This window comes from Perna viridis, chromosome 15, assembly GCF_037379345.1.
Source record: "Perna viridis isolate PV_CMFRI_1.1 ecotype Kerala chromosome 15, ASM3737934v1, whole genome shotgun sequence".
Taxonomy (NCBI): domain Eukaryota; kingdom Metazoa; phylum Mollusca; class Bivalvia; order Mytilida; family Mytilidae; genus Perna; species Perna viridis.
In genome coordinates this window covers 6,020,768-6,046,694 of record NC_142459.1, presented here as the reverse complement: position 1 = coordinate 6,046,694, position 25,927 = coordinate 6,020,768, and the positions used below count along the sequence as shown (strand labels likewise).

The following is a 25,927-nucleotide window of genomic DNA, read 5'->3' as shown; positions in this document are numbered from 1 at the left end:
TTCATATCATAATACAATCTTTCTCAAAGTTTAGTGTTAGTTTTTGAATAACTGCAACATTTATATATAAAGAGAAGTCGATTACAGTTTCATTGAAAGAGTAATCAAGGGATCCAAGATTATAGCAGTAATCAAAAGAATGCAATCCAGGGACAAAGACCAGACATGGAAAACAGACATGCACAACAAAGAACACTAAGTAATTAAAATCATACACACAAAGCAACAAAAGCAAATGAGCAACTCGGACTTGGACCAAGTGCTCCGATAGGGTGAGCGTCCTCTGTTTTTATAGGAACACCCGCTCATAAAACCCCCTGCTCATATAAGAAGTCTAGTCCGGGGTAAACGAAAGAGGGAAGGAAAAATATGACACGTTGAACAAATCAGTTTTCATGGCGCAGATGGATACACCGTAACGATCCACGAGTTCATGATGACGACCACAAAATTTCTGTAGTGATAAATTCAATCTGGTAGCAACATAACTCTGCTCCAGAAGCCTATTAGTTACAATTCAAGCGCCACACAAAAAGTCTGCGTTTTTTCGGCAAGCTCTGGCATAACTAATGAGTTGTGATATGAACATTCCATGCGCAGGTGGTGAAGGGATGTTGCCAAAGATGAAAGGAAAGTTGGCAATTCTAAATGAAAAGTCATCACGTATGTCGTAAAGTTTAATCAATAGTTTTACTTTACCATCGATTTCTAAGTGTAAGTCAAGATATGAGGCTGACTTCACAGTTCCTGTAGTATCCTTTATCTCAAGTTCTTTGGGGTAGATGCGATGTATCAAATCCCCAAAATTAGGATTGTTTATAGATAATATGTCATCTATGTAGCGGAAACTGAGATTTAAGAATCTAGCTAAACGATATTCTGTCTTTCGAATCAGATCACATAAAAAGTCAGCCTCATAAGAGTGAAGGGATAGGTCAGCAAGTAAAGGAGCATAATTTGTTCCAATTGGAATGCCGACCGTTTGTTGAAAAACGCGTCCACCACACTGGACAAATATGTTGTCGATTGAAAATTCCAGCATTTCGTAAACATCTCCTGTATATTTGGAAGATGATTTAGAATTATTTCTTACAAAGTATGAAGAATTTCTACCAAGAACTATATATTTGTATCTAGGTGTACCATCTTTTTTTGGAAAAACAACGATGTATAAAGTTTTAAAGTCGGGATTTAACTGGGTATGGGAATAGAAGTATACAGTGTTGAAAAATCATAAGTTTAAATGCTATTATATTATGATAATAGTCTTGAACTGATTGCCTTCAAAAGATCTTTCGATTTTTTTTCAGGATCCACATTGAATTAATACCACTACGGGAGTAACAAGTGTTGTGGTAGGACTGCAGACCCTCTTTGACAAAAGGGATGACTCTATAATTTGAAAAAAATGTAGTTACTTTGTTATGGAACTTAAATATCATTTTCTGAATTATCCATTCTAGATTGTAAACAAACTTTATATTATTTGACATACATATGTTGCATACATTACATTAGAACACAATATTAAGAGATTAAAATGACCATGTGTTACTCGTATCATAGGATCTCATAACTTTTATTTTATTGAGATTTTGAGACTTCAGCTGACCAGTGTTTAATTCAATGCATTGACGTAGAAATCGACAATTATCCGATAAAACAAGCCAATGAAACATCACCCTTTTTGAGTATAGTTGATTTCCTGAAGAACTTGTAATTTTGACGATCAGCTAGTTTAAACACATCGCGTGGGTGTAATTTCGCTTCAAAAGGTTGTAATTTAACAAAAACTCGGATGATGGTCATTTTTCGGATATATCGTGATCGTGAATGCAGAGAACATTTCACGTATACAGTATTAAGTTTTAATTGCTCCGCGTGAAAAATTCGTAACAAACATGTTTTTGAATTATAATAAGACCAAACAGGAAGATATATATTCACATGTAAATTAGAAACAAGAAAGTATGCCAATTTTTGTTAAACATCTAGTTCAGTATGCGTGCATTATAGCTGAATAAATTAGATCTTTTATCTATATTAAAATGTATCACATATTAAAAATGTTATTGGTAGAAAGACAAGACATTGTCATTGTATCCAATAGATAACTGACCTCCTTGCATATCTTATCGTATAAGGGCTACGTCTTATATATATTGGCTTTTTGTTTAATTGGTGGAAGCATTTTCGAGATATCTTTGTGAAAAAGTGCGGGATGGACGGATGTCCAAGTATCTGTTTCCCGATGTTGATGACTTCTAGGGATCATAGAAACGTCACTGAAAATTCATATCGGTTCTCTAGTAAACCAAAATGTATGATCAGTACATCCCTAATGCATATTGTGCTTTCTAGATTGACAAATAGCACTTCGGTACCTTTTTAAAGTGCTTCTGGTTTATATATGCACCAACTTTATTTTTTTGGGGGGTGTTGTCGTTGGTTGTTAGGTTTTTGGATATTTATTTTGGTAGACGGAACTCCTGATTAAATTATACGTTCCGCTTCTTTTTCCTTGTGTTTGTTTTATTCATATTTAGTGCATAATGTATACTATTGTGAAATAATTTAAGAAATAAATCACGCAAACATTTTATCCTTGTTTTACCAGGTTGTGGCCAATGGCGAGGGGTTAAATAACGACATAAATGGCCAGCTCGTGGTAAACAATGATAAAAATGGAGTTTCCGTGATTTATTTCGATTCTAATAGGACAAATTTGTTTCATATTTTTAAACAGACGTAGCCTATGAGTTGCACGAAATGTTGGTCATGTGTTTATTACTTTTTTACCATGGCTGTGGTCTAAAGAATTTGAAGCATGTCATATTATATAAACAGTTGAAATGGTGCAAACCTGTACTATAATGCCTATTTTTCTATCATTATCGAAATACAAATTATATATCAATCATTTTAATACTCTTCACAATTATACAAATGATTCACAACATAACAAAATTAACAATAAAATACCACTAACAGTTAGAGATATTCACTTCATGTTCACTAATTTCAGTCATGTACACATACCCATAATTACGAAAATATTTATGAACTAATGCAAAACAGACAAATCATGCAAAAATACAATATTGTAAGCCCTTCTTCATCACAATGGAATAATGGGGACAACCCAGAATCTATCTAATTAGTTAAATGCATGGAATTTCACCATGTATAAAATACGTTAATAATAAAATATCAATGTATGGCTTTTCCATATTGGCCCAATAATATGTCTGAGGTATTCATAATGGCCAAAGATGTTTGTACCGACTGGAGGCAACGCCGAGGTCCTTTACGGCCATCCGAAGCCATTATTAATAAGGAGGACATGTTACAGGGCCAATATGGAAAATCCATACATTGATACTTTTATTTACCACTTTTATTTCAGGACCTAGTCAGAGTCCATTATTAAAACATATGATTAATTAAATTGTTTGGTCACACTTTATAAAAGTTGTCTTGTACGCCATTTCGATTTACTTCATATTCGTCCCGTTTTGATGCCCCGTTTTTAAAATTCCTAATGTATGGCTGCGATTTCGTAATGAACGGCTGTTAGAATTACCGGTTCGTAAAGACCAGTTGTCGAATTTTTCGGTTAAAAAAGAATGGGCATTTCTATACATATTGTAGTAAGTTGGTTAATAATGTTCATTAAATGAGATATGGTGAAAAGACGACTAACGGCAGGCACTATGATTTAAAGTAATTATTCCCATACAAGAGGAAGCTAATATCGGAAAGCAACCAAAATCCTCTTCTATATTATCAGACAACATACAGAATTTAAAATCGAAATTCGGACGAAAAATGGTGATTTTAATATATTCAAACCACTTGTTGTGTAAAGTACAATAAAAACTCTATAAAATGTGAAAGCTGTACAAACCAGGATAAGACAAATCATGTAACCATTATTAATCCTATGGAATATTGAAAGTCATAAAAGACTGTTAAATCGTACATCCATTTGATGAACGGGAGGAATAGCCCAAATCATGGTACAACCGGTATTAACATCTTTAGAAACATAAATCTTTCTAATGCAAAAGGATGTGGTAATCTCCATTAACCAAGTTCCATTATGAGATCGATGGCGGCGTCTGTCTCTTCCTGAGTGGGTGTATAGTGCTCCACTTTTTTATCTTCACGAACAATTAGTCCTGGCATGTACATATTTATCCCCTCGTGAAGCTTTTTAGTTGGGTCAATGCATCCTTCAATTTGTCTCCAAATACAAGGACATGCATAGATGATACACGGACATCCCATTCCGAATGACACAATGCACTTCTGGGGATTTTTTACAAAAAGGAATGCTAAAATGCCAACCACAACGACCACACCCAGTGTGACAAAAATCATTTTAATAATAAACTGTATGTCTTTCTTTTCACCCTCTTCTATGTCGCTTTCATCTATCTGAGAAAAAAAATAAACCTTTTTACAATATTTTAGACATTTGCATTTAAAACATTTTAAGTGTCGGTACATAACCTAAATGTGATTAGTTCATTTTACTAGTGGATTTTTTTTTCAATAAAAAGAGAAATTTTGAAATTATAACTTCCATTTGATTAGCTAAAGCACAGCACAGGATATGTTTTTACACTGTCAGAAGTCCCATAACTTGCAAAATGAAAAATAAAGAAGAAAAATCCAGATCACACCCAGGGTTTGGCATTATCTTTCCTTGCTTGGTAGCCCATAAGCCCACAGGATTATTTGATAGTAAATTAAATGGTCCTCAAAATTGCTTTACAGCTCTCATCATAGGACTACTATAACTTTAAGAATTTAGGGTCCCAAATGGACTACCAATTTAAATTTCAAGGTTGTCCTCCCTCAAATAAGGTAAGTAGTACTGGACCACTGTTAGTGTCACTGACAACGTTGAGTAATGAACTGACATGGATGTATCATATATCATCCTTGAAGATATGTACTGAAAATATTGTTAACTTTCAATTTGACAAAACCATGTAATGCATGTTTTAATAACGTTCATAAATGATGTTTTCCGAAAAGTTCAATGACAAAATTTCTTTAAAGTATTTTCAATAGGAGGTCAGTTTACAACTTCTTTCTTTATTGGAATCTTTGTAATCATTTTTAAGTCAACAACTTTATACATGAAATAGTTGTTGATATTTTCACAAAGTTTTCAATTATGAAAGAAACTGTGCATGGTAATACAACTTCATGGTTTCAATGTTAAATAATATTTTCATGGTTTTAATTATTTTTTTTTATAATTCATTGCTCGTACTACATGTATGATTTTTTTCAGCGGTGAATCCATGATTTAAGTTTAGAATTGAAGGCCAGGCGAAGCAAGGCATGAAATTTGTTGGGGCAGAATTTGTGAAAAACAAAAATTCATGCAAAAAATGTTGTTTTCCAAATTTTAGAGGGCGTACCATGGGTCCATCCCATAACTCAGAGTCTACTTTTTTTTCTCCCACATACCTCAAAGCCGTCAAGTGGGTTCTGGGTAGTTACTTTCGGCGTAGTGGACACGAACATATGATTAGGGTCAAAAATATCATCAAAGTTATTTCTTTTCACTCTCAGGTAATGTATTACATACGGATAATCAGCAGATTTGTCGTCCCTCACTCGGCTGTAAGAGAATAACTGTCGCTTGATCCTCATGATTCTGTTTCTATAATTATTTCGCTGAACAAATTTCCATCGAGTTTTTCGGTTACTGTTCATAATATTTTTCTTCATTCGTGCAAGAAAGCTCAGTGTTTTCTTATTGCCACTGATATGTATAGGTTCATCAGCATTTCGATGGCCATCCAGAGATTCTCGTTTTACCCGCACAGGACTCACAACATCTGCCCCACCAGTATACACATTTCTGACGACTCCATTGTCATTCACATTATTTTCTGGAACATATCGTTTGACCCGCCGCACACTGTGCTGATCAATATCCATTTCTTCTTTAATGACATCAAATGCCTCGAGTCCTTCTTTTTCAAGATTTTTGTCTATTGAAGAATTGTCAAAACGAGCCACAGTACTCAAACCGACTACCTGATCACTGTTATCAGATTCTCTATTTTCGCCTGCACTACCCATTGAACTTTCCTTTGCTAAATAAGTTTCTAATGCAAACTTGCTGCCATCGTCAGCCTGTGTGTTCCCCCGTGGTGTGGTGGTCTGGAGATCTTCATACATTCTGTAACTATTCCAATCATATCCATCAATACCCTGACTTTTTGGCTTATCCTTTAACACAGTGTCTGTTGTACTTTTGATGGAATTGAAGTAATCGTTCATTTCTCGTTCCCATCTTCCGCCTGGCTGTAGTTCTATCACTTCTTGATCTACGGGACCTGAAAAATAAATTCAATATTCGAAGGTTCCTGTAAAAAAAGATTTATACAAGAAGTTATTGAATCGTTAATCTATCAATCAATCAACCAATCAGTGAATCAATCATTGGAGATGTAAAAAACCAAATAAACATTATGTAATCAAAGCAGCCCTCAGTACGAAATTTCCTTGTGTCAATTGCCTATTCACCTCCATATAATACTAAGGCACCAAATATTTTTAACTGTAGAAATACACATTTTCTATGAAAATGTCGGGCTCAATAAGTGTTGTGCTTATGCTACTTTTAATGAAGACAGAAGTCGCACACATCTTATTTACCATATGATCTTATAGCCCATTAATATTTTTTTCAACAGTTATCACCTGAAAGTTTCTTAGATATCTTTTAGGCTTAAGTGTCAGTCTCTGTAAGAATCGGGCAGTTTGTGAAAGTTGGTATAAAAAAACACTGTTTTGAAAGTTAATTTTAACTACTGGCACCATCAGAATCAAGGAAAAAAGACAAGATTATCTATGCTGGACCATTGAGTTATAATTTCATTGAAATGCATTGAAAACGAATATTTCAAGGGTAGATAACTCTGTCAAAAAAATCTCATTTTTCTGAGATTATATTGAAAAATCACTGAGCAAATTCAGTGAAACAGATATTAAATACTAGTAATGGTCTTTTCAAATAGAGATTTCAAGTTTCCTGGAACGATTTTTTATTGTCAAATCAGTGCATGTTTCTGATTTTTCCCATTTTGCATGATTCTTATGAAAATTTACACTTTTAAAAATTATATTTGATTTATTACTTACCATCACCGATTGCGTATTTATCTTGATGGTGAAGTTTGAGGTATATCTTGCCTCCTTCTGCATTCAAACTTAATAGGACTGAAAAAAATTCCCAAAACAATTAAAGCTCAGTGGCAGTGCAATTGATCATATTTAAACTCATACTACATACTCAGAGTTGGTTAAAAAACACTGTTCTATATTTCGAAATAAAAATACATGTTAACAGGCTAGTCCTTTATCATATTTACAGCTTTGTTACTTGAGTCAAATGCTAGTCATTATTTACAATAGTCTATTTATGCATTTGATTTAGTCATACCATAAAAAGACAATCGTCTCTGATACATCCCATCGCTGTCTATCACCATTTAAATCAACAACGCATACATATTTCCAATTTTCCAATTTACTCCAATTACCAAAATTTAAATTTTCTGTCAGCGGTGGTTTTCTACACCATATGAATCAAAGACAAAACGTTGCAGTATCAGCAAGTATAGCAGTCGAATCAAAAAGAGTAACACATGTATTAAGATCACACCAAGTCCAACCCATGTAACATAAAGATGCACGTGTTGTCGTGCTACATGTATGTATACCCCAACTCGTACAGGAAGTTGATATCAGACAGCAACTTAAATCGTTTTCAAAGGATGACCTATATACCGTATATAAAGCCACATACCAAATCTGAAATCAATCTGTCCAGCGACAGCCACTTACCAAATCTGAAATCAGTCTGTCCAGCGAGAGCCACTTACCAAATCTGAAATCAGTCTGTCAAGCGAGAGCCACTTACCAAATATGAAATCAGTCTGTCCAGTGAAAGCTATGATTTTGTGACAATTTTTTTTTCATCATTTCGTATATATATTGATTGATGGTGATGGATGTTAAATAAATAATGAAGAGCATCCAAATGATGTACTGAGCACCAGCACCCGTTGAACACAATCAAGTATTGTGGTTTCTCTTTGAAAGGGATTTTGATCCTGAGGTAAGGTAAGGTACATAGTGAAAAATGTGAAAGTCCCATTGTACAGCGATCAATTTGCTGTACAATACCAACTTCTATATAAAGCCACACAGTAGTACCAAATTTGATATCAATATGTTTGCTAGGGGGCCTAGATTTTTGTGACAAAAAAATTGACGACTGGACAAAAATGTTGCATTCGAAATACTACCCATAAGCTGAGTCGGGTATAAATGTGTTGGTCCAATTGTGAGTACTTACAGACCCTTTCATGTGAACAGCTGGTTAGCAAATGATCATGCTTAACATACACTACACAAGGAGAATGTTTGTACTCTACATGGCACCAAGTCCTGCTTCACGAAGTATAAGTCACACATGTTCATTGACCACCCTGCAGCTAATATGAAAAAGTCTACTGGGTATGAAGGGCTTATGTACATGTATAAAGTAGAAAAATTGTAAAGGGAAATCAACAAGTTTAGGGTTGCAAATAGTATAGCCCACCTCTGTTAAACTGTCAAGCAAGAGAAATGATCGTGAACAGATCAAGATTGTATTGCAGCTTGATCATGAACAGATCGATATTGTATTGCAACTTGATAGTGTCCGGAGCAAGTTATGGGTCAAGAATTATTTTTTTTACTGTAAAGTTGCTTTTTTTTTATCAAAGCCAGTGCGTTATTTTTTAAAGTGGTGCAAATTTATGGAATGAGCATATGCTGTAGCAGATCAAATATCGACTCCCTACATGAGTGGCAATGCTAATCAAAGAATCGAAAGCATGGCTGAAACACTGTCAAAAAGTAAGAAAAATCAATGGACAAACAAACTCAAGAAAACCAAAGGAACCAGTTCACAAAATGTTGGGTAATTCAGAACCAGTCTTTACAAAGATCAGACAGAAGTCTATCAAAAACCCCCGAATTTAATTATAATTCTTGTTCAGAAACAGTTACTGATCTCATAACCCATAAATCTTAGTTTTTCATTTGGTTGTAGATCTTTTGAAAAAAATATATATAGATTGCACATGAAGTTGGCACTTTCCAAGAGTTATCATTTTGATTTGGTTGATTTTAGTGGGGGATAAATGTATGATTTTCAAAAAAAAAAGTGCAAATCTGAATGCAGGAATGATTATTGTTATGTGAATGTATTAGTATAGCATAATAAAAAAGTATCCTTTCGTTTGTGGGTTTTTCTACACCATGAATCATTTTACCATTGGTAGTGTCTGAATTGTATGTGAACTGGTAAATGTACTTAAAACGAACATCCCTAAAAAAATAATAGAATTGACGTGAACAAATACAAATTTCTTGTTTTCTTAGCAGTAGACATGCATTACAGGGTATTTAAAATAGAAATTAAAAAAATAATAATTATTATGATTGTGACTACCGGGAGATAATAAAACATCTCGAATTGAAATTTTTCTAAAATCCTTCCTCAGCTCAAATATTGACCAATCAAATTGCTTTAAATTGCAGATTTGAGGAAAATTTCAATTTGACATTTTTTTTAATGAAACCGGACCCTGATGACGTACATAAGTCCGGCCATGTAGATTTTGAAGACAACAGTTTAAGTGGGCAATAAATATCGTAAGCATGAAAACAATACATTAATACATGTTAATTGCTAGCAATCTAGCTGTGGTACACTACAGTAGTATGCATACTCAGAACTGCATACAATGTATATTTTGTTGCAATTTTCTAGTCCCGGGCATCAGACTTTTAGAATTTTCAACCTCTGAAAATCATGGATAATATAAAACAAACCTAATAGAAAACAAAACAACTGGAATGAAAATCAATTTAATCTAAAATGAAACAGAAAGCGTATATATTGAAGTGAATATGAAATTCACAGCAATTGTCTCCGAAAATGGTAATTCTTTTTTTTGTTTTTGCTAAAAATTCGGGATGGAAGATAGATATGATATTTGTCTGGTACATGTTACCCTTGCCGGAAATAATTCCAGGTACAACACTGATTATATATTGTATAATGGGCAGATACACACACTTTGAAAAAGAAGGGTTGCTAGCAGTGGTTCCTCAGAAAAAAACAGTGTTAGGGCATTATCCCATACGCTGTATAGTACTAGGAATATGTAGTTCTTTTATAAAGCAGGGGCTTTATCATTTATGCAAACTTTACCCATCAATGGAGTCGGAGGGGGGTGGCCCCTTTTTTTATAAATACTACATTCGTGGCCTAAATTTCTAAATCTTTGCCTGTTCAAAAAGTTCTTTTATTGAGGGCTTTGAGTCCCCTTAGCTGAGATGATATACTCCTAACACCCACTAAGTAAAACAGCTCTTTAAAAAAGCAAATCCTGCTAATATGCGATGAATGACATGTAAAACTCCGAGAACCGTTTACAGTAGCAGACGACGTTTTGTTGTGTCTATGTACTTACCCGTCAAAATATTGATTAAATAAGTGAGTGTTTCCGTTATTTTCATATCCTCGATGCATTATCTGTCAACGATAACCAGATTCATTCATTTGTCTTCGAATTTGGTAGAAAAAAACACAAATTAAGGCACACAGCAAAACAAGAGTGTAAAGGTTTATAGAGGGCACCACTGCTCAATCCGGATGTCATTCGGCTTTCTCAAGACTTTACTTAACGAACACATCAACGAAAATGTCAACAGCGGTCGCATATGGTAAGATTTTTAAAGCGGTTTTAATGTGTATTTATTGATGCAAGGTGATGAAAACTATACAGTTGGTTGAATTAATCAATTGTTTGAGAGAAACTAGTTCAATTTACGAATGTCAATCATGAAGTTCCCGGAATACTGGATAAAAATTACAGCTCTCATGTGAGACACGGTTCACTGAGAATATTTGTTATGTAAGCTAAATAAATTTAAATTGACACGTTGTTGACATACAAATCGACCTAAGAAGGAAATTGTCAGATTTGTTTGTGCATGTGTATTTGGCCATTATGCATACCTCCCTTCACTTGCTGACAAGGTGTATTTATTATATAATTTAGCTTAATAATTCAGTAAATTGGATGATCATTAATGATGTGATTACATGTAGTTCTGTCAGACTGAAAAATAATGTTTCATGGGCATTATGTTTCTGCTTTCAGCTGGAGCCTTCTGATATTTCATTAAAAAAAAAAAACAATATCCAGCTTGTCAAAGTGGGTGATTTGTCCCGTCTTATTTGAATTTTCAGCTGAAAATAGTACTTAATGACTTCAAATCTTGTTTATTTAACAAAGTCAGCTCTTTAGTGCTTTACCTTTTGGACATCACATTAAAACATGATAAAACTCTTACACAATATAGGGTTCAAAACAAGAAAGTATTTAAATGATATAATTTATTCTTTGGAATACAAGATCATCATAACTTCAATACATAGCATTTTTTATGGGCATTTGCTTCAACTTTTCTCTTCAAGGACTTTCCAAGGATAGCCCCATCAACGTATTTTAGCATAAATGCCAGTTTTACGTTTTTAAATTTGTGTGACACACTTCTTAACAGGTGATATATTAAGTGACTGCAGAAAGACCGGAATTGATTCTGAATGAAAAGATAAAAACATCAACCAATCACTACTAATATCATGCATTCTAAAAATAGTAGAGTGCATCAACTCAAAATAACTTATTATTTCCATTATACCTCCCTTCTGCAAAAAAATTTCATACAGGTTTCACCTTGTCTGTCTGCCCATCTGTCTGAACTAAAGTAAAACACGGTATCCACAGATAATTTCCTTTCAAGTTTAATTTTGTTAACTATTAAAATGGAAAATAAACCAATTTTTTTATTAAGTCTTTAATAATGTAAATGGATTGTTGATTGAATATCGTCATATGGCTGATATTTCAGAACATGAACAGTTAAACAATTAAACAATTACACAAATGAATTCAAAATAAATTAGTAAAAGAAAATAAGTGACTCAGTCAGCTGAAGGACCACATTGACAGTCATAAAATTTTAAAATTCAAATACCGTATTAATTAAAAAGTTATTTCTAGTTTTCTATTTTAGTCCCACTAAGTAACATGTAAATGTTCTTTTTGTAGGCCTGAGCCATCGGTGTCACAGACTATTGAGGCAGTTCGTACCCACCTGTACCCAGATCTGTAAAAATGCTTCTTCTGATGGGTAAGGACCAGATGAAAAAGAAAGTCACTGTTACAAAATGCACCCCTGACCTTTGAATTTAGGGTATAACGGGTTTTTAAATGGAACAATTTAGGAATGGAAAGGGTTAACTGTCAGCAGTACCAAATATCAAATACCAAAAATGTTACACAGTAAACTGTACAAGTTAGTTTTTAGATTTTATTTATACTGTAATTTTCAACAGATCATGTAAATACTGTGATGCCATTATATAATTAACACATGCAAAGGTTATTTTACCAATAACACTTTAAAAGCTGTTCCAGTAGTTCTTAAAACATATAATTAAAAATCAATTTTTGCAGTTTTCTGAATTGTTGTAAATATAAATGGAATAGGTATGGTGAATATGTCAAAGAGACAACAATCCCACTGGGATTAAAAAAGGTCACCCGTTGTTAATACAGTTATTACACACAGAGGACAGAAATTCCTGAGTTGGGCCAGAAAAAAAAGGGAGGGGCTGGGGGTTAAAGTACTTTGGCGTAATCATATCCCCAGAGGTGTTTACGTAAACAGATTTTCTACAGATTTTGATTGCAAATTACCGATTGTGAATATCTCCATAGTACCTTTATTAAAATTCCAGAAAGTTCAGGATTTTACGAATCATTTCCATAGAATACTGTGAAAAATAGGGATTGTCATCAAGTACAATGTAGTATAAACAGATTTGCATTCCTCCCCCTTTAAAATCTGGCCACTGTGGAAAAAATTTTACACAATTAGATGCACTGAAAATTCAGTTAAAAATGTCTGAGTCCCTAGTTACAATCTTGCATCAATACCACTCCATCATAAGTCATAAAATAAAGACAACCCATGTCACGTCGGAAACTGCTTTAAAATAAAGTGTTTTAATTTTTATGAAAAGACCCTATGAGTAGATACTCTGTGTTAATACCAAAAAATGGTATCCTTAATGACTTTACAACTATATCCCTTACGAATGTGCCTATTGAATGGTTTTGTTAAATTATTGGGTGAGTTTAGTATCATTATTATTGAAGGGGTATATTGATAACTGTTTTACCATTGTCCATGGTCTGTAAGTCACAATTTTTTTTCATAAAAATTCTCTGCAGCTCAGTACTTGTCACAGTTACTTAATATTTTGGACATCATCTTCATGAGGGTGTGTCGTATGACAGAAGTAGAAATAGTAGCATGCCCGCCAGCCCGAGACTGGCTATATTTCATGAGGGTGTGCTATATGATGGGATATGATTTCAAACTTGTGCAATAACAACTGCCTGTTTGCCCACTCAGTTTACATTCTGACCATACATTGAAGCTGGGATGCAGTATGCATTAGGTCACAAATTTCTTGTTTTTTTTTAATTATTTTCATTGTAACATATCTCTAATTTTACAGATCACAGAAGCCAAAGACCGGTATCCTGATGTTGAACATGGGAGGACCTGAGAACACAGATGATGTGGGATTCTTCTTAAATAATCTCTTCATGGACAAAGATCTCATCCCACTGCCTGCTCAGAGGTACTGTATAATATCAGTGGTTCAAATTTACTTCATGATTAGAAACTCCAAGTTTCAAACCAATGGTGCACTTTCGGGCAATGCAGTGTCAATGAAAAGGGTTGAAGGTCAAGGAATGTCAAAGGTCCTTGGTTAGACATTGAGGTTCGTTCCTGGACCTCTGATCACCACTAATTTGGACCTCATGTAATATTTTTATATTGCAAAAACATAACTTCTTAAAAATCACAATTAAAGTAAGACTTCAGAGGTGTCTTTTATTATTGCAGATTGTATGAGTGCAGTAATTTTAAATTGAAATAATTGAAACTTGCGTTAGGAATGTTCAACTCTAGAAAAGCTAAGACAATGTTAATTTTTCCAACAATTTAAAATTTTACATGAGGCAGACTTCTTGCATACATGTATTTACATGATAATGGTATTAAAACTGAACAGAGTAAACACAAACAATAAAAGTACATGTAGCCAGAATTGAAATTGTTGTACATTTTATCATGTGACAAAATCTATCACAAGGTTCTCATCTGACATGAATTTGCATATTCATTGAAAGTTTTTTTATCAGTTGCAAATTAAAAAAATGCCATTGGAAATCAGTTGAGGTCAGGATATTATTTGAGGTGTTCATTTCCATGGAAAGGAAGTGGTTATGATGTTTTTTTTGTATAAATTTGCATATTTTTACTATGAAATGACAGTGATCTTTTAAGTGCACAAAGTAGTAAATTTATATAGAAAAAAACTTGGGCACTGAATGCCATAAATTTACAGCCCGTTTGATGTGTGCTGTTTTAGAATATCCTGTTTTGTAATGCCTGGGGTAAAACCCTTTATTCTCCATTAGAATTGCCTCCCTTTTAATAATGTTGACTTTTCTTTTGATGTTTGTAAAATAATACTGTTGACTTTTGGAACAGTTCATGTGGGAAATTTTTATGCAAAAGTGTTTGATGTAAAAATTAAATTATTAGTACTTTTCACATAAATATTGTTATTTTTACTATGAATCTTCCACATATCTTGCATTTTATAATGAAGGTACTCAATTTCTCTTCAATTTTGTATGAAACAGTTCCCCCCCCCCATAATATGGTAGGGTAAACAGGTGTGTAGATACATTTTTGTGTCTGTAAACATGAATTAATGCATGGACCACTTTGGAAAAAGTACAATTGCCCCTATCTTTCTTCAGGTGCATTTTTGTTGTTTGTTTATTATTTCTATCATGTAATTGGTTGCTTCATCCTTATGTATGTATGTTTGTTTGCAAATAAATTTATTGCTTTGCATTTCTTAATATAGTCGATTGGCTCCCTTAATTGCAAAAAGAAGAACCCCAAAGATACAAGAGCAGTATAGAAAAATTGGAGGTGGCTCACCAATCAAAAGATGGACAGAACTACAAGGGAAAGGCATGGTGGAAATTCTGGATAGAATCAGCCCTGAAACAGGTAAGGCATAGTAGAAATTTTGGATAAGGTAATAATGTTAAAATTGCTAAATAGGGGAGGTCCGTAAAAATGTAAAGCACAGTAGAAATTCTAGTTAGGATCAGCCGTGAAATAAAAACAAATGATTGTAAGTATTGTGTGTTGTGTCTTGAGGTTGTTTTGTGTAAAAGTATTAATATTGAATGATTTCCAGAGGATGCTTACCCTACCATGGCACCTGGTCCATGCTCCCAGTTTTTAGTGGAGTCCGAGTCCATCAGTTACTTTGGTTACTTTGTATGTATTATTTCAGTTACTTTATGTTCTTTATTTTGTTTGTCTGTTTTTCATGTCTGGTCTTTGTCCCTAGATTACATTCTTTTGATTTCCCCTAGAGTCTTGGTTCCTTTGATTACCCTCTCATGTGTGTGGTGTATTTTAATATGTGTTACCTGTAAGAGGATGAAGTAAAATATATTGACATTTTAAAATAAAATTGTAAAATATATAAAATATTTTATTTTTCCTTACAGTTAAACAAACCTTTATAATGTAATTATCTATGAATATTTTGATTCTGTTAAAGATATGAAACTAGTAAAAATTGTATTTAGATTATACCCTTGGGCATATGATATGTTTCACCATATCCTTTCTTTTTCTATTGTTAAGTATAACTGGTTGGTGGCTGGGATTTTTACTATGCATACTAATGTAACCTATTTAGGTTACCAGGTTACATGCCCAGGTTTACTTTCTGTGAAATTGAAATCTGGCTCTCAGCGCTTCTAAAGTCATAGGCTAAATTCAGATTTATTACCATTATAAGGACTTTGTCCTCTCTTATGAGGCAGGTGTTACCTCTTTGAGGATGAAGTTGATATATAGATACATTAAAAAATCTTCTTGTCACTTTTTTTTGAGATACTTGATGCCTATTGTCACTTCTTGTTGTTCTTTGACACTAAATAATGAGACCGGTATTACTACATGTTCGTACTTAGGACTTTCTGGCTAAGGCAAGAAAGGCCTACTCTTATGGCCTGTTGAATAAATAATTAATGAAGACCATATTATAAACACTTTTTAGTGTAGAAGATATGTAAGTAAAGAATTTTTTTTTATAAGTTGGTAGGGTATGTTTGATAAATTTAATTATGTTGGTAGGGGTGAAATTCATCTCTAAAATTCAATACACCTGAGGGTTGGGAGATTTTGATGCTATCATTTCATAAAATTTATTACCACACATGTTTTTCAACAGATTGTTCATTTTTTTTATATTTTATTTTTTTCTGGTGGTGGGGGGAATTTAAAAAATCTATAATTTGTTGGGTGTGGGGGTTGGCACCCTTTTTTTTGGTGGTGGGGGTCTTTTACAAGTTACCTCCCCCCCATGTAAATTTAAATGGAATAACCTTTAGTTACTTTTTTATATTGCAGCTCCACACAAGTTCTATGTTGGATTCAGATATGTAAAACCTTTAACAGAAGAAGCCATTGATCAAATGGAATGGTAAGGAATATTGAACTGTTACTAATCCTCCATAATTTATTATTATGCAGGTAATTCCTTACCTTTTGTTGATCTCCTGTTGAGCCAATATTTCTAATGCCAGAGATGCAAAAAATATAGTCGTTCACCATTGTCCACCAAAGTAACTGCACAATGGTAGTAGCATTCTTGCCGCATGTTTGGATGGTTGTGTGTTCAATCCCTAGCCAAGTCACAAATTGGAATATTCTCATCATGATATGCATGAAATATCTGCCATGGTATATAAAACACAAAGTAAATCAATCCCCCTTGTTACCAGAGTAATATATACCAGGTGTCATTTTAGTTAGTTACTGCATATCAACATTCAGCACTTAAAAAAGGTAATTTGAATAACCTTGTAAGCACCAATATTTCAACTACTTTGATCGGTTGAAAATTTACCATTTGTACTGAATTGTAATTTAACCTCTCATTACATTCACCCAAGAAACCTTGACAAGTTAATCACTGAATTAAGGTTTATATGTGTTGAATGGTTGTAATGGATGTGATATGAAAAAAAAAATACTATTGGTAGAAATAATTCTATGGTATTCATGTGACATTAGGAAGTGTTATTTTAATGTACAATGTACTATAGCTGGGCTGGGTCTAATTTTGGTTGAAATTTATTAAACCTCTGAAATGACACTACATGTATAAAATTTACAAGTATTGATATAACTAATTGTTTTCATCTTTTTCAGGGATGGTTGCGAAAGGGCAGTAGCATTTACTCAGTACCCACAATACAGTTGTTCTACAACAGGAAGTAGTCTCAATGCACTGTTTAAACATTTTACAAAGAAGAGTGATCTACCCAGTAACATGGTGTGGAGTGTAATAGACAGATGGCCAACACACTCTGGGCTGGTAGATGTAAGTTGTTCAAGGCTTTATGTTGATCGTTTAGTATTGGTTCACTCCCAGTTTTTTGTGGCAGTTGGTATTGCTAATACTATAGGAGTATTGCGTAAGGTTTTCCATATTGGCTAAGTAATTGGTCCCAGGCTAGCCATATTGGACTGAGGCATAGCAATTATACCTTTAGTGACTAACTAGTCCAATATGCTATGCCAATATGGATTTTAACCAGTCCAATATGAGATTATTTTATTATATTGGCAGTTTAGATTTTGGCTAATATTCGAACGTTAGTCAATACTTTAGTTTTTTGTGTGATGTCTTGTTTCCCTTATCTTCAGTTTTATATTATTTGGGTTCCTTTATTGTGCATGTAGATCATTTTTGTTTCATGTATTCACATTATGGCCATGTTTTTCAATTTTAACGCATTTGAATCATCCCACTGCTCACGCTTTGGTTATTTTGCTGATATTCACCCAAGAACTCACCCTGTGCTTGTAGATGTAAGTTGTGCATGTATGACAAAATGCCCTTGCATGTTCAGTAGAAGTTAACTCAAGATCACACCATAGTCAAAAAGAGTGGCAAAATCATTGATCTGGAACCTTAAGTGTAGGTTCATCATAAAACTGGGCTAGTAGATGTGAGTCATTTGTGGGTATAATACCCTGATATCATATCTTTAGTAAAGTTACCTTAGAACACACCCTATGCCATTAGATGTAAGTCATTTGTGTAATAAAGGGTTGAAAATTCCTGAAGCCCGACGCCCGGGACTAAAAAAATTGCACCTCGGACCTGTCGTTTTTCAATGAAATAAGTCTGTCGGGCATGGCAAATCTAAAAAAATAAAAACTAATTTTTGAAAGATTTTGTTGTCATTATTTGGACCATGTTTCTCGATCTATTCCCTGACCTATAAATAGTTATAACTTTATTTTTAGAATGGGTATTTACTAGATCGATCTATTGATTAGTCATTCTCAAGTCTGAATCACACCTGTGCTTGATCAGACGCATTTTTTGACATACTGCAAATTTTATTAATCAAGCGCTAGAATGATAAAGATCAAATTTCGTTGATAAACTTTTGAGGAAAATATCATTGCTCAATTACAATTTCATGTTTAAAAAAAATGCAGAAATGGAAAGCTGATGACAAGGCATCAGACATGGAGACGGAATCAATTGACACGGTGTCTTCTTCCCTGCAAACATAGAATTATACATAAGAATATCAGATATCAAAATTGCATTTATATCGATTGGGACTTGACACAACATTGTTCAGGCTTAGTGTACAAAAGATGAAAAAGTCCAGGGCTCAGGTCTTCCCAAAAAAATGTTCATCCCCTGTATAATCCCTGATAATAAATCTTTAGTCAAGGTTCACCTTAGAAATCACCTAGATGTAAGTCACACATGTCAAATTGTCCTAATCTGGAAATCTTTAATATATGACTTATGTTTACCCACGAACACTTCCTAGGCTGGTAGATTTAAATTGTAAATAAAATAATGCCCAGCAATCCTTTTCACCGAAAACCTTTAGTGTAATATTAGTCATAAGACATCATAATAGATCATAACTAAAGTCTAATTTTAAGATTTTTTGTGAAACTTTTAACTGATTATGAAACTGTTAAGTAAAGTTTACTGGAGAACACATCCTTGACTGATGGATGTAAGTCATTTGTGCCAAAATACCCTGATATGCATTACTTAACACCACACTATGAGCTGGTAGATGTAAGATGTAAAATGAGATGCTATTGTTAAGATTTCCTATCATCATTCTTGATTTGATTATTGCAAATAAATGTTTATTGGCTCTGCTGACACGTTTTATGAGAGAAAATAATTTAGATTTATGACAGCATATACAAAACATTTTTCTCGTAGACCTCATTAAAAGCAATAAAATAAACCTCATTTCCCTGATGCTAAACTTTAAACATCACCAAATGGTATAACATCAGTGTCTGGTTTCATAAAAAATCCTCCCTCAACTTAAATTGAAACCAATCAGATCTATTGAAATTAGAGTTTTGAGGAAAGCTCTGATGAGACATTTTTATAAATAATTTCAAATTGATTTTTTCGTTAGATCCTCCTTCAAGTCAAATTTCCACAAATCAAATTACTTGTAAATGATGATTTGTGGAAAAAAATTGAGGATTTGGGATTTTTTTAACCCAGGTCAGACCATTTCCTTTGTGCATCAGTTTGCAAAATAGAATTGAAGCATTTTTTTTCTTCATTCAAGGCATTTGTTGATGTGATACAACAAGAATTAGACAGATTCCAGCCTGATCAGAGAGATGATGTTGTTATACTCTTCTCAGCTCATTCCCTGCCCATGTCTGTAAGTCTGTTCGTAGTAATATTGGTGTTCTGGATATCTCTTAGTTTTTCAGCTAGTTCTACATAGAAAAGATTGCAATAATACATATTCATTGTCCTAGCATATTGAAAATATAGGTATGAGGCTAAGGAACGGGGTTTCACAAGGCTTTGCAGAGCTATTTACCGCCATTTCTTTTTGTGCAGAGTAACCCATATTTTCTGATATGCTAGGACACTGGTTTTGTATTGTGTTTATCCTGCAAATAATCTATTCTATGTAAAATCACCTTTTTTACATGGTTTTCAAAAAACTTACCCTTTTTCGCCTCTAATGACACAGCTTGGAGTAATATTTTAGTGACAGTATTGGTATGCAAATCTGTGCGAGTCTGCCCATTCATTTTAAAATACATGTAATACATTCGGGAGAAAAAGCTTTCTGTATTTGTAACCTTAATATTTTTATAAATGTAAATGACTTTAAAAGTATCGTAAAAAATATTTTCTTTGTTATTGAATGCTGAAAAATGCTCCTTATACAACACTATGGATGCAGGGCTGATTTTTTTTTTTTTTTTGTGTAAATGGTTGTGCACTTTTCTGAAGAAATTGTAGACAATGGGCGCTGAAAGGAGGTCGTAAATTTATGATTTATTTTGAACCTCACATCATGAAATCCACATATCTCAATAATATAAATGAAAAAGTTTTACACCTGGATAAAAATGTCAAGTCTTTTCAAACACTTTTACTGTATCATACATCACGAAACGAGTCATTCATGCATGGAATTGGCAGTGGATGCATGTAAACATTAGGATTCTGGATGCTCAACGTGATACCATAAAACATTGAGTTAACAAGCTGATTTGACTGGAGAGATCTGAGATGAGCTGAATGACTGAGCAATCTGCAGTGGAATAGGGAACGAAAGGGATAGGAATACAAAATAACTCAAAAAATACTCAGACACCATTTATTTATACATCACATAAAAAACAATTCACTATTTCAATATTCAAACTATTGATTTAGTATGAGGAGAAATATTACAAGCAGAAAATGTACAAAATGTATGACTGATTTTCACAGCCACATCAACACAGAGGCCGCCATATTGTTTACAGTTTCCAAGGCAAAAAGTACTTAATATGTGGTGGAGCTTATTCTAAAAATAACTGCCCAATATCAATTTACAATATTGGACATGCAATATTGGCAGAAAATGTGTCCTTTGCAGGATTAACTTCCTTGTATATGGGTGGGTGATCACATGACAAAATATAAAGTTTAATACAAAAAATCAATAGAACTATGGGTGGCTTCCCTGGTGAAAAGTGCCTTCCTTGGATACCTCATATCATTTAACGGAACAGCCCTCAGCATGTTATCTCACTTTTAAGACAAAGATATTCCTAATTTAAGTCATGTGAGATTTTTTGATCTCAAATATGAATGAGTTAAAATGTTCAATGTTTGTGACATCTCATTAATGGAATATTTAGCAGAAGTATCAAAAAACAGCAGCAAGGGTTTGCATTGGCATGGTTATCACAAAATTAATTTTAGAAGTAAAAAAAAGGCTTACAAAATATGCAAAACTAGGCAATTTCAGACAACCTTGGGTAAATTTTGAATCTTCTTGAACACAGCAGAGTCTGTTAGATAACTTTAAGAAGGTAAACCTATGGTAAGGGACTTAACTCTTGAAGTCAATTTCACCACAGCCTTTCAAGCTTTCATTGAAGTCAAACCAAGTTACTTTGATGCTTACATGAGATTGATATTAAGAGCCTGAATACAAACATTCCATTGATTTTTTAGAGTTGTGTCCCTTACCTTAGGTCTACCTCCTTAAATCTTACTCTTGAGTTTCTGAGGGAATTCTTACTCTTGCCCTGTTACCTGAATATTAGTTTCTTAATTACTCTCTTGGGTTAAAAATTTAAAATTACATGTTAAATTTTTTCAGGTTGTAAACAGAGGCGATCCCTACCCAGCAGAAGTTGGTGCTACAGTCAGTCGTGTAATGGAAAAACTAGGTCACAGCAACCAATATCGCCTAGTTTGGCAGTCAAAGGTATTTACTGCAAACCTGATTTTAAGCAGAATTCTGCTTTTTCAAATCCAGATTTTACATTTAAGATTCTTTTTTTAAATGTATATTTACTTCCGATTTTGCCAATTTCCGCTTTGTTGACCTCGTAAAATCAAGTCTGTGACAGTTGCAAATTAATCATGCAAAATCCATCCCAGACAAAAAGATATTTCATATTACTGATAAGATAGAGAAATACAGACTTGACATTGCGGACACTGTATTCTAGAAGTAGAAATGGCAAATAAGTAAGATTATTTTACAATCTAAATGCTTTTAAAATTACAATTCTATAGTCTTGCTCATTTTACTGTGTGACATCTTTTTTTTGTTCTTCATATTTAGAATTACCTCCATTTGTATATGTCTTAGGATATTGAATTAAATGAACCATTTTATTCATTTAGGTTGGACCTTTACCTTGGTTAGGTCCACAAACAGATGAGGCCATTGAAGGTCTGGCTAAAAATAAAAGATGCAATGTTCTTCTGGTGCCAATAGCATTTACTAGCGACCACATTGAAACCCTACATGAGCTGGACCTAGAATATGCTGAAGAATTAGGTGCTAAAGTATGTATCCAAGTTAAAAGTAATAACATTCAATAAAATCAAGTTAATTTGTAGCTTCTCTCATCCCCACCCAAACCCATTTCAAAAGGTCCCTGTCCAAATTTTCTTTGATTTAAATTTTTAATGCAATTGAAATTTAAGAAATTTGTTCATGTCCATATCTGTCATGACAGTATTTTCATGTAGTGACTGTCAACAAAGTTAGGAATTGTGACAAAAGCTGGATTTTTTCAAATCTCAGGATGGATTTCATGAAGTTAGTGGAATCAAAGAAATAGCACATTGGTATTGCACGAACAGAAAGAGTACAATTCCAGGATTTCTATGAATTTATTCAGGTAGTTTAATACAGTTCCTAAAAACTTAAAAACAAAATCCTTCCACCCACCCTATTTTTTCAGTTGCTGGTGGATGAGAATCTACAAATTAACTAGAAGTGGCTTTTGTGTAGAAATTACAATCTAATGTAATGAGCCTGTTCATTTGTTTAATGCACATATACATGAATCGAATTTTTATTAAAAATTAACCAAAAAACAATTTAAATAGAATTTTTTTTTCTTATTATTTTTTTTAAACTTTTTTGCAGCATAAAATGAACATCAGAAGAGCAGCAGCTATGAATGACAACCCTATTTTTATAAAGGTAATTTATTTTAATTATATTTAATAATAAAATTGATGCAGTTTTAAAACTAGTTACATTAGTGTACCCTCATTATTTCAAGTTAAATATGTATGTTTTTACATCTAAAGTATTTAGATTTGAGGCATAGCTCAAGGGTGTACAACATATTAAAGTAGCACTCCACATACAAATTATGCAAAATGTGATACATGGTTGGAAAGACTGCATATTTATATTTTTTATATATTTTTTTAATGTCATTGTAAACAGAAAGTGATATGTCGCTTTTCATATAACCCTTGTTCACAGGAGATAAAAATTATGTGGAATGTATTGTGGAATTAAAAATTAAGGGAGATAACTCTGTAATTGACACTTAAATACAATAGAATCTACTGAATTTTTGGTGTTGATTATCTCCTAAGAGCAGGCAGATTTGAATGAATAATTACACATTTCTTAATATAGACCCATAAAACAACTTTATTACAAAAAATAAAAATATGTAGCCTTTTTGGGGGTGTATCACATTTTTCAGATTTTGCATGATTCTTACAAAGACAGCTACTTAATTGGTCAGTGGTTTTTGTCATACAATGCAATAGAACATAAAATCATAATCAAACATCTCTATTTCAATTATTGTACACACTATGATGTTTAAGCATGATGGTATAGAGTAATTTTTACTTCCAAAGATGGGTGTTTAATGAGTTTCACTTATACCGTTTGAGCATGATAAAAGTAAATCAACAATATGGATTACCTCCCTTTTTAATAAATCATTCTTACATGTCCATGTGAAAATCATTGCAATTTCATTGAAATCTATCAAAGGATGATTTGAAATTTCAATAAATATATGAAGAAAGACATGGTTATATTTATACATCACAAATTTTGCAAAGGTACTTACAAATTGTCATATAAATTACAAATTGACCTCTGACAAAACACTGTTAACTACTACATATTAGCATTAAAATTGGTTACATGCTCACAACCTCCAATAACTTTTTGTCATTTTACCTACTATAACTACTATAACTAAGTTCTCTCTGTTATCAAATAATTTTAGACAATAAAATGTAGATACATTTAATTTTTAGTATTTTCTTGGTCTTTCACTATCATTCTTAGGTAGACTAGAACTGCGATTGATTGCTCTGTATGACATCATCATTAGCAGCATCATATTAAATGCTTCAATAAGATTATCTCCCTTTAAAACCACCCAACAGTAGTATTCTTGCTACTTGAATTGTACGTCTGCACATACATCATTGTACCTGGTAGTACAGTGCTGGAGCAGTACAAATAACCTTGGTTGGTACGGCATGCTGTACCTAGAATTCTAAAAAATAAAAAATAGGCTATTTTACTCAATAACTAATTACATTCAATACAAGTTCAAATGTATATGTTGTTACCCGTGCTGTACCAATCAAGATTTGGATACCACGCCTCTGACATACTGTAGTGTCTAAACTTCTATGAAATACACTGTACATTAAGGAAAATCAGACAGACAGACAGACAGACAAGTTTATTTCTAATTTACTCCGAATTTTGTTTGCAGGAAATATAAGACAAACAAAAATGAATATTTTTAACTTACAGACAACAAGCAATATGCATGTAAAAATGTATAGAGTGATGACTGGTTGGATTAAGAGTTAGAATGATGTGTCCCAGTGGGATAACATGCCTACCTGTAGGCTCTTACTTCTGTGAGCTAGCCCTAAATAGATGTGGTATAGCATATCGGACTAGTACATTTAATACACATATTAGATTTTCATTATTTTTAAGGCCATTGCTGATATAGTAAAAGACCATCTCCAGTCGAATGTGGCCTGCTCTAAACAGCTGTTGTTAAGGTGTCCATTGTGTGTTAACAGTACCTGTGGAAAAACGAAAGCATTCTTTGCAAGTCAACAAGAACTTTTAGATACTATGAAAACTCAGGAAGACTCTGAAGTTGCTTCATCTGGTTGAGCTACATATTGATGAAACAATGTGATATTTAAGTGTGGGTGATAATGTCAAAATAGATTCTTATACAGCATATGTGTCATTGTTTTATTAGCTCTACTGAGTTTAATCATAAAGCACCTCTCCCCACCCCCCAAAAAAATGTTAGATCCTTTACAATCATTAAAAAGTTATTTTAGGAGCAGTTTTACACTATTCGGGTTTGTTTACAGACTTCAAAACCAGTCTTCTTTTTTTATTTGGTTGATGCACTTTAGAGATAAAAATTATTGTGAATGTACATCATATGTTTGGTGTGAGTTTCCCCCTACCATTGGAAGTATCTGATTTTGGTAATTGATCTTAAGGAGGTAGACCTAGGGTCAGGGACACAACTCTTAAAAATCATTAGAATGTTGTTTTCAGCATTTTTCATCAGTCATGTAAGCATCAAAGTAACTTAGATTGATTTCATTCTGTGTCAAATGAAAGCTTGATAGGCTTTGGTGATATTGAATATAATACAAACATATCACTGATTTCATGAGTTATGTCCCTTACCCTATGTCTACCTCCTTAATTGAATTCTAATGTAGGCATCTTCTTTTGCATCAACTTCTCATTTTTTATCAACTCACGAGAAGGTATATAAGCAT

At 33.2% G+C, this 25,927-nt stretch overlaps 2 protein-coding genes across 4 annotated transcripts; one reads left to right on the top strand and one right to left on the bottom strand.

Moving 5' to 3' along the window:
- Positions 1-2,906: 2,906 nt before the first annotated feature.
- LOC148596700 (uncharacterized) lies at positions 2,907-10,703 on the bottom strand. 3 transcript variants are annotated; one of them, XM_088563389.1, is made up of 4 exons: positions 10,563-10,703; positions 7,174-7,251; positions 5,488-6,365; positions 2,907-4,440 (listed from the first exon to the last, which is right to left on the bottom strand). In XM_088563389.1, exons 1-4 carry the CDS (start codon positions 10,606-10,608, stop codon positions 4,087-4,089), a joined length of 1,356 nt encoding a protein of 451 aa, XP_088419515.1. In that variant the 5' UTR covers positions 10,609-10,703; the 3' UTR covers positions 2,907-4,086. The 3 variants fall into 3 exon arrangements, with proteins under 3 accessions (XP_088419515.1, XP_088419517.1, XP_088419516.1); XM_088563391.1 differs by having other exon boundaries at positions 5,609-6,365; XM_088563390.1 differs by lacking the exon at positions 10,563-10,703 and adding an exon at positions 10,448-10,497.
- Positions 10,704-10,709: 6 nt separating this feature from the next.
- Positions 10,710-25,365, top strand: LOC148596699 (ferrochelatase, mitochondrial-like). Its single transcript, XM_088563392.1, has 11 exons — positions 10,710-10,815; positions 12,210-12,291; positions 13,688-13,813; positions 15,119-15,267; positions 16,690-16,762; positions 17,494-17,665; positions 19,920-20,018; positions 21,972-22,079; positions 22,505-22,669; positions 23,259-23,315; positions 25,110-25,365. Exons 1-11 carry the CDS (start codon positions 10,794-10,796, stop codon positions 25,293-25,295), a joined length of 1,239 nt encoding a protein of 412 aa, XP_088419518.1. The 5' UTR covers positions 10,710-10,793; the 3' UTR covers positions 25,296-25,365.
- Positions 25,366-25,927: the final 562 nt, after the last annotated feature.

Excerpts from the sequence above, each read along its gene's own strand:
- LOC148596699 (XM_088563392.1), top strand. The coding sequence starts at position 10,794 with ATGTCAACAGCGGTCGCATATG. Across the intron at positions 15,268-16,689 it reads TAGAATCAGCCCTGAAACAG|CTCCACACAAGTTCTATGTT; the intron begins GTAAGGCATAGT and ends TTTATATTGCAG. Across the intron at positions 23,316-25,109 it reads ACAACCCTATTTTTATAAAG|GCCATTGCTGATATAGTAAA; the intron begins GTAATTTATTTT and ends ATTATTTTTAAG.
- LOC148596700 (XM_088563389.1), bottom strand. The coding sequence starts at position 10,608 with ATGAAAATAACGGAAACACTCACTTATTTAATCAATATTTTGACGG. Across the intron at positions 7,252-10,562 it reads TTTAATCAATATTTTGACGG|TCCTATTAAGTTTGAATGCA; the intron begins GTAAGTACATAG and ends AATTTTTTTCAG. Across the intron at positions 6,366-7,173 it reads TAAATACGCAATCGGTGATG|GTCCCGTAGATCAAGAAGTG; the intron begins GTAAGTAATAAA and ends TTTATTTTTCAG.